The sequence below is a fragment of the Ruditapes philippinarum genome, unplaced genomic scaffold (assembly GCF_026571515.1).
Source record: "Ruditapes philippinarum isolate M1 unplaced genomic scaffold, ASM2657151v2 ctg8994_1_1_1_1, whole genome shotgun sequence".
In the NCBI taxonomy this organism is placed as follows: domain Eukaryota; kingdom Metazoa; phylum Mollusca; class Bivalvia; order Venerida; family Veneridae; genus Ruditapes; species Ruditapes philippinarum.
Genome location: NW_026865349.1, coordinates 1 through 9,982, shown reverse-complemented (window position 1 = coordinate 9,982; position 9,982 = coordinate 1). Strand labels below are relative to the sequence as shown.

The 9,982-nt window shown below is 32.5% G+C and overlaps 1 protein-coding gene across 1 annotated transcript; it reads left to right on the top strand.

The window, feature by feature from the left end:
• Positions 1–4,861: 4,861 nt before the first annotated feature.
• LOC132728708 (galactose-specific lectin nattectin-like) lies at positions 4,862–9,115 on the top strand. Its single transcript, XM_060714389.1, has 4 exons — positions 4,862–5,111; positions 6,847–6,920; positions 7,620–7,713; positions 8,351–9,115. The coding sequence occupies exons 1-4, from the start codon at positions 4,967–4,969 to the stop codon at positions 8,569–8,571; spliced, it is 534 nt and encodes a 177-aa protein (XP_060570372.1). The 5' UTR covers positions 4,862–4,966; the 3' UTR covers positions 8,572–9,115.
• Positions 9,116–9,982: the final 867 nt, after the last annotated feature.

Below are 9,982 nucleotides of genomic sequence, written 5' to 3'. Positions count from 1 at the left end.
CTTAGTAATTCACGTTTTCAACATACGGAATTCAGGAATTCGCGATTATAGCTTCAGGAATTCAAGATTTCAACTTCACGAATTCACAATTTCAACTTCATGCATTTGAAACATTTAATTCAAGAAGTTGAAATTTTGAATTCGAGATTATGGATGTTGAAATCGTGAATTCGTGAAGTTGAAATTACTGTTTGTTGAAATCGTGAATTTATGATGTTGAAATTACTGTATGTTGAAATCGTTAATTTATGAAGTTGAAAATACTGTCGTCAATTCGTTAAGTTAGGATTACTGTATGCAGAAATCGTTAATTCATGTAGTTGAAATTACTGTATGTTGAAATCGTGAATTCGTGAAGTTACAATTGTGAATTAGTGAAGATGAACCCAAGTATTCAAGATGTTGAAACATCACCAACGGTCTTTCATACATTTCAGAGACTATCTATACTATACTGTATACACAATTTAAACATTTTTAATATTTCGTTTAAATACGTAATCTTTTTACTCGAATCCTGGAATAGTGTCATTTTCAAAAGAATATTTCTGGGGTAATATATCCATTTGTCATAATGGCATTACTATATAATCTAAAATACAATATCTTGATAACAAATTAGCTGTGTGTGTCCCTAAAAGCATTCATAAAATTTGAAACTGATAAAATGTAAGATCTGACCGGTAAATGACACAACTTGAATATATTCTATTTTCTCGTTTGATGATTGAACTTTTATATCGTTTGTTCTCTTTGCATTTGTCGGTATACTTTATTCTTTAAATAACCATTCATGTTATTTTTTAATACAATATTTAATAGAAATTTTTAATACAGTATGGCACGATGAACAATTTTTTACTAATTGAACGGTAGAAAATCGTGAATTCGTAACACATTTTGAATGGCATTTGTACGAATCAAAAATAAATATGTCTAGCAAGTGGTTGTTATTAGTCATTTTCGGTGACCACTAGTTATTTTATAATACAGTTAAACCTCTGCAGAACAACACCTTTTGTGTGTCAAAGATTTTGGCAGGAGCTAAAAGAGAGGTCGATTTCGTTGGGAAATCTTTTTTTTTTGGGGGGGGGGGGGGATTATACGGTTGTTGTTGCATAAATAAATATTGAAAACATATCTCTTCCCGTGCTAACCTTTTTTGGGGGTATTTTCTTGTATTTGAACTTTGTACCACTGTTTACATTATTTCATGTATGGCTATAATGGTGTTTTAACATTTATGCAAGTAAAATGTGATTGTTGATGTTGTTGGTGGTGGTGTTGTTGTTGTTGTTGTTCAATTGTTCAAATTTTACTGGTTTAAGAAAAGGTAGTTCGTTTCTTTATGTAATGCAACTAAGATAATAATAGTATTCAGAAAAAAAATAATAAAATTTAAAAAAAGGACTCGTTTAATTTTTCAACGGCCTGCTCTTTTTCAATATAACCGTTTAAAACAATTCAATTTTTTCTTGCATGAACTATTATCTGTATAGTTTATTTAACTAACAAACTTACCCCTACATTAATAGCACTTTGATAGCTTTACTAGTGCCTCCTCTTAACTTACTGTACCCAATTTCCGGTGTTGTATTTACATACTTTTATTTTTTATTGACAACTTCTACAGTTCAATAGTCCGATATCTATGTATTCGATTCCATTCTGAGTCCACTAACCAATGGACTACATTCTCTGTTGAATCCGACATTAATTTCATACAGTTTGATTGTTTTTGTAATTGACTTACTTTTAAATTTCACAACTTGCATAAGCTACTTCTGGCGATTTTTTTTCACCTAATTTGTAGGATAAAAAGTCTCTTATGGAACGGAACGTGTAGTCAGAATTTCAGTGCCCAGACTTTGATATATTTATGATTGACCATTAGACAATGCGACAATACATTCAAATTGCATATGTTCTTTTCGCGGATTTAATATGTATTCAGTGTGTCGAAAAGATATATTTTTCGAAACAATTAATTGATGATGTTGCAAAAGATATTTTCATTGAATTTACGGACGTAAGTATTCGGACATGTATTGAGAATTGTAAAAGAAGTCGCTCGTGCCAGTATGTTGAATATCGTCCTCGTTACCATCTATGCAGCTTATTACGTGATGCGGCTAACAACACGGTACATGGTAATGTTCTATCCGCACGTGGCTACGTATCCAGCAAAAAATTAGACTGGGACACGGTGAGTATAATTTTCATCTGGTGAGAGATGTGGTTTTTTTTTTTTTGCTTTTTTTTTTCAACCGACTTAACTCATCTTTGGGGGTCATGTCTCACAGGGCGTCCAAATTTTTAAAACCGCCTTTCCAGGAATTAAAAATTGAAAAAAATAATTATTATAACAATTTCTCTAAAAATATCCGACTAGTTATTAGTGGTGAGAGCCAAATTACCATTAAACTCGATGCCCGATGATCAATCGTCATGAAGAAATGTGCCATTGCCGAGGATTAAACCAGCGACCCCTAAATTAATAATCCGATGACCTAATCTGGCGGAATATTTTGTACATTAATCAATTCACAGCAATTCGGACAGATTTAAATTGTAAACGCTTTAATTGATGTTGGTAGATGCATATCATGGTTCACTTAAGTGTTTCCATAATTTGACCACCCATATTTTATCTTAATCCTAGATAAACTGTATGTCCGAATTTATACCAGTTTAATCTATACATGAATGAACTGCCAAAAAAAGAAATTTTATACTTTTGAACCTACATAAAAGGTGCACTATAGAATACATACCAATGAAGACCTTTTAACAAAGTGAGGCCACGTCGTTTGTTTACCTAGAACTTTTGTAATGTCGATAAAAGAAATAATGACACTGAAGTCTTTAATTACTTATCGCGAGACCCAAATCAAAGGGCCAATTACATAAATCTCTTAACAAGGAATGTAACAGGAGGTGGAATTCTACTGAAAACTGAAATCTTTTACGCGTTTTTCTTTTCTTTTTTTAATTGTTGTTGTCGTTTTCAAGCAAACTTGAATCCATGTATGTGGTTTGTTCAATGTAATTAATAGCATGTTTGTTAGAAAATATCATAGTTTTCTATTCTGACTATTATTTATCAGGCGTGGGCCTGGTGAATTTTCGTACTATTTGTTCTATAGTTAATCAGTCACGTTTGAGGCTTAATTCTGGATTCCACTGTTCTTGATGAATTATAATTATACTGTCTTCAACTTTAAACATCAACACTATCTTAGTCAAATGAGGCCCAAAATACAAAAGGTTAGCCATCTATTTTTTTTTTCAGAAATTTTCATTCTGTTATAACACAGTTTAAATTCACCACTTTAAAAACTCTTGACAAACAAATGAGCTCCTGGAGAATACACAAAAAACAACTATTGTACTCATCATATAACACACAAAAACTACACACATGCAATAAATATACTTTAAATATGACCAATATATAACTAGAGATGACTTAAATTGGGCCACTTCAAAATTCTAAAGAACTACTTTCTAGACTACAACGGGTTGGGTCTAATTCCGTACCGGGTTGAGACTTAAAATGAATCAAAAATTGAAGTTTAACCAAAATCTATACTCATTCCTTGTTAATTTAGTGTTATACAAGTACAATCATATAGGTCTGACATGTCTCTAACAAATTACATTAATGCAGTACAATTTCTTAAATATAAAAAATTATGCGAAAAATCAGCCTCGGCCAATAGAATTTTACGCAAAAATTCTGTCATATTTTCTTTAGAGATTAATAATATCTGTCATATGTTGCGGTCCGGACCGGATTATCCGTATAGCAAACAGGCGTTTTCGTAAGATTTACCCAAGCCGGAAATTTCATCAGGCATAGGGGTGCCAGATGAGTCGCGTGCCAAACAACAACGTCATTTTAATGAACAGCGTGAAATGACTTTAATTTCCATGGACATAGGTAAACCATTTTAAATATGAAATAATATGGCTGTATATGCAAGAAAAAATATCTGACATATGTTTGCGGGGCGGATCGGAATATCCGTTACTGCCCAATGGGCGGGTCCCCTCGGGACGGATATTCCGGTCCGAACCGCAGCAAATGACATATATAATTATCATTATTTTTACCTATCATGATAAAAATGAAACGTCTGTAAAACTTTCTTACTTCTTTTCATCACCAATTTTCCAGACGGTGTATACAGGTTGCCAGAATTGTGGAAATAACCAGTTTTGTATTGGTGATGGGTTCTCGTGCGAAACCAAAGGTAAGAATTTAAAATTGAATAATAATTTTGAAAAAGTAAGTTGATCTATCAACATCAGATGAATGTCAAAGATGGTGCTTTACCCATTTTTACCTACGGAATTTGTATTACGATGATACATGTATTTTAATTTTGGAACAGTACATTCAAAGTTTCAAGGATTTCAATACATGGAGTCCATTTCTACATCCCATTTTCTCTTCGAAAAGGCGGGGGACAATTAAATTAAACACAGTTTTTGGGGTTTTTTTTTCAGGAAGCTCTCTAATACTTTTAAAGTTATTCTTGATAAGAAAAATAAGCTTTAAACTGTAAGTGTGACCTTGACTTTGAAGTGTTGCGAATGACACATCATCTTATATTGTAAACATTCGTGCCGAGTCATTTCAAAATCTCTTGATCTATGAAAAAGTTACGGACCGGACACAAAATATACCCTTTAACAGACCATGCTAAGCTTTGACACCATAAGTGTGACCTTGACCTTGAAGGTACATGTATGGGTCCAGGTGTTGAGCATTACACATCATCACAAAAACTGATGATAAATCATTTTAAGAAGTCGTTGATGTGAATACCACTAAATGAGCAAATTACCAATCTGTTTCCATCTAAATTCCGATTAGACCAAAGGTTATCCGAATGCAATATAACTTTTTTCAGTTTGTGATACCCCGCCGGATATTCAGTCAAGTACCACTACTGGGAATATGTTCAATGTCGGTGACCGGGTTTCTTATTCATGTGACAGTTCTTCTGATAGGTTCATTTCGGAATGTTCCCCCGTTGGCTCCTGGAATACCACAGGCATAAATTGCAATAACCAGACGCCACAGACTCCGACAGGAATAATAGGTATTTACATCAACCTACGGTGTCAAAAAAGTTTCATCTGAATGTTATACTAAATGGTATAGTTTTTTCTCATCTAAATGGTATACTAAATGATATAGTTTTTCTTTTTCATCTAAATGGTACACTGAATGATTTAGTTTTTTCATCCAAGGGACGTTAAATAATAAAATAATTAACCTGAAAGCTTTACTGAATGGTTGGGTTTTTTTTGTCAATCTGAATAGTATTTTGATTGATATATTTTTTTTCCATTTGTATGGTATGCTGAATGATATAACTTTTCATCTACATAGTATACTTAATGAATGAGTTTTTCATCTGAATGGTATACTGAATGATACTGTTTTAATTTTTTTATCTGAATGGTACATTAGATAATAATTGAGCCGTGTCACGACAAAACCAACAAAATGGCTTTGCGACCAGCATGGATCCAGACCAGCCTGCGCATCTGCGCAGTCTGATCAGGATCCATGCTGTTCGCTTACAAACTCTATAACAAGCAGAGAAATGATAGAGAACAGCATGGATCCTGATCAGACTGCGCGGATGCGCAGGCTGGTCTGCATCCATGATGGTCGCAAAGCCACTATGATGGTTTTGTCGTGACACGGCTCATATAGTATTTTTTGTTTGTTTTTTTTTTTTTCATCTGAATGGTAAAGCTTTTATGATAATGGTATACTGTAAATTTGAATCTGAATGTATAAATTTCATCTGAATCTAATAGCTTCCATCCGAATGTTCCAGTTTATCATCTGAATGGTGCAGTAGTTTTATCTATAAATGTTAGCATTTTCATCTGAATCTTAGAGCATTCATCTGAATCGTACATGTATGGTTTTAATCTGAATGGCAATGTTTTCTTCTGAATGGTATAGTATTTTCATCTGAATGGTAAAACTTTCAGTATACTTTTAATTTCAAAGATAAAACATTACAATTTTATCTTATTAGTCTTTAATTTTCATCTATATGTTATTTATCTCTCATTTTAATGGTTATGATTTCATCTGAATGGAATAATATACATCATATTCGTTAATATTATTTCTTATAAATGGAATACTTTCCATTTAAAATGATATAGGTCTCATCATAATGGTATAAATGGAAACTTTTATTGAATGGTATACATCTCATGTATACAGTATATATTAAATCTGGATGGAATAATCTGGATGAATAACTTTTCATCGGGATTGTTTATCTCATCTAAATAGTGTACATTTAATCGGAATGAAGCAATTTTTATCGGAATGGATATTTTGTCTGTTTGTTTGTTTGTTTCATTTTACGTCTTTTCCCAACAGTATTTCAGTCATATAGGCGAGTAATATCCTAACCATCGTTCCTGGAGAGTTACACCAGTAGTAGACTACCTTCCTACGTGCTAAACTACCAAAGCACCTCCCGGGGATCGAACCCACACCAGAGAGGTAACTGGATTAGAAGTCATTGACTCTAACCCCTCGGCCAAGGAGGCGGTTGGATTTTATGTATTCATTACTTTCCTTTGAATTTGTGGCTACTTCAAATGACTTTTAGTTGTTCCATTTTTCTAGTTGATGGATCAATTAATTATAGTGCTTCCCATTTTTTTAGAGGAAACAATTAGAGTAAGGGTAGGAGATTTTTTAGGTTAACGCGCAAAAATTGTCTCACCAGAAAGGGGGAACAATGGACCGAGAAAAGCGTCATTATATGATTAACTGTTGTTCATTTCTTCGTATAGGCTCCGGATGGTTTGAATGCAGAAGAGATTCATATTTGTTTGTCAGAGATTTACTTACTTGGTACCAAGCAAAGGTAAATGCGTTTAATATACTTCAGTGGTCCGTACAAGATATTATTACAAACATATACTTAAAGGCGTTTTCGGGAGTTTCCGTATATACATAAAGGCAAAATTAAAACTGTTCAATAGAATTTCCTAAAACTTGGCATATTTTATCGTTGTAACAGACGTCCCTTTCGTATTAAACTATTAAAATATTTTTGTTAAGAGTGTTAACAAGGGCGTATCATGTTGGTGGCAGGATCCGGTACCCAAGCGTCTGTGGATTAGTATTTTTGTATGTTAGTCAAAATACTACCTTGTTTTCATTTTGTTACATTTACAACATAGTACTGCGTGTTCAGTGTTACTTCCTTCAGTGTTTAGATATGTAATATGTTATGAATCCACTATTAAAACATTACTAAACTCATGTTTGACATTTCTAAAGAAGTTATTAAATACGGATTTCTTAGGCATACTGTGTTTTTAAGAAGATAGGCCAGGTTACACGGTTTTCAATGTTGGATTGAAATGCTTATTTATGTGGCAAAACACTGTCTGATATCAAGCTTCAAAGTTCTGATATATTTCCATTTCAATGGGTCTTGTAGCTTAACTACTACACATTAAATATAACCGTTAAAATGATAGGGAGTCGTTTGTTGAGAATTAAACAGAAATAACCTTTTTTCATTCTACTGGAATCTCGTTATTTTGTCTCGTTTTAGGTAAACTGCGAACTTCTCGGGTCACAGCTAGCCAAAATTAAAAATGACGGTGACTTCACTTGTGTTAAAGAACTTTTCGCTACCCTGTATGGAGGTAATAAAAAATAGAGTCGTTCAATCAATAACACTTTGTTTCACATATTATTTGAATAGTTAAACATATCCGGAAGTAGGAAATGGACGTTATCTGAATAATGAAAATTGTTTGCTAGTGGTAACATAGTTATTTGACCCACAATAGTTATTCTACATTGAATTTCAAAAACGGCTTAACAATTCTTGTACATGTAGATTTTTGAAATATATAAACTTATGATAAAACTAATATGGCAAAATGAATTTGATCGACAAGCGTGAAAATTCTCATTTCTCTATGCTAAAATTTGATAATAATTGCTAAAGAGTGTCTTTGTAAATATAAAATCAACATGTTGTTACTTAACAAAAAGTAAATATGTTATATTAAAAATCTACACACATAGGTGACCACAATATGAATATATAAGGTCATTGAAAACAAACTGGCAGTTTAAACGAAACAATCAACTTTACTTGACCTGCAATAGGGCATGCAGCTTCTCATACATAGTTCATTCTTTCTTTTATTCTAATAAGACATTATTTTATTAAATAAAAATTTCATAGATTTCAATTCATTTCTGTGATCAAAAGATTTTAGCCAATGATAAGCATAACATATCTTTAACATGTGTTAACAATGTTCGTTACAGATGAAAGAGTGAAATTATGGATAGGGGCAAATGATATCGACAAAGAAGGAACATTCTCGTGGGCTGACGGTGAGCTTGTTGTCGATTATACCAATTGGAACAATAACCAGCCAGATAACGCCCTTGGTAACGAAAATTGTGTTGCGGTAGGGACTAGGTTTCATTCTTGGAATGACATGGATTGTGATTTGTACGAAGGAAGTATTTGTTACTTGGACTAACTATGGAATAGAATTACAGCATTTGTTCCATCTTGATTGGTGACATTGCAACTTAAGATATGCCAGTATCATGACTAAGATTCATGATTTGGTTAAATCGTTTTCTTTTTTTCCTTTTTCATTTTATGTTTTTGTGGTTTTAAAAAAAAATTGTGTTTATCATGTTCGAAAATTTTATTTGCTATGCTGAATGAGCCATCGACGTATTTCCGGTTTCAAATTATTATTTGAAATGGTTTTAATAAACTTACAAAGCATCGTCGTTTAAATTTACTGTGAAAAAAATATATTTCTTACTTATATAGTTGCTTGATTGAATGCTTAATCTGGTTTTCTTTTTCAAGCTGATACAAATAATAGTTATGAAATAATGAGAAAAACAGAAATATAAAAAGTGACAAAACGAATGAAAGCAAGTACCACAGGCAAAGTGTTCAACGGCAAACCAGAGCAAGCACGAATCAACGTTTTGTGATAGATACATGTGTATCGATATTTTCAAAAGTAGTCTCCCTTTTGCAAAGATCTTGTAAAATAGAGTAAAAGTTATTACCCTTTATCAACTGCATTAAATTTTGTACCCGATGATTGCTATAATACGGAATGCCGTTAGGGCCATCGCCTATGAATGTGTTGATCTGAAACGCGATAGTCGATAGTACGATGGTGAAAACGCGAAATCACGAAACTACGATGGTGAAAACGCGAAAGTACTGTTATGTATGCAACATATTACATGTATATAATTTATATCTGACCAGTTGGTATTTCCAATATTATCATTGTTCTATTTTTAGAACATAAACTACATGTATGTACTAGAAGGTTCTTAACTGTTGTAGAAAACTCATGCATTATATTTAGATAGAAACTTCTGGAATGATCTTTATTGTTGAAGTTGCTAGATTATGATTACTTGAGAACATAATAGACCTTTCTGGAAACTTCTTAGTTAATATATATAAGGAGACATTTTTCATTAATCTTATCTTTAAGTCATCAGTTACCTTTTTAGTCATCAGTGATCTTTTAAGTCATCAATATATTTGGAGTATTATTCAACTTGGAAATTAAGTGATTTATTGGAGCTTGGATTATTAATTATTCTTGTGGATTTTATTGTGGGAATTTATTCTAAAGTGTTCTTGGATTTAACTTGGATTTAACTGTGCTATTAAAAAGGATCATTCCAGGATTAGACTAGACATTTGTAATTTTTCATTTTCATTTGGACTTCAGGTATTTGTTAACATAATTTGTTATTTTATTTTTCTTTAATAATTTTTCTGTAATAAATTTGTTATTGTTACAAGTTTGTTGCTAGCTTTTCTTTCTCGTTACGCCTGGCTCGTAACAGAAATTGGGGGCTCGTCCGGGATTGAATATTTCTTTTTTTTGCTACATTATTGGA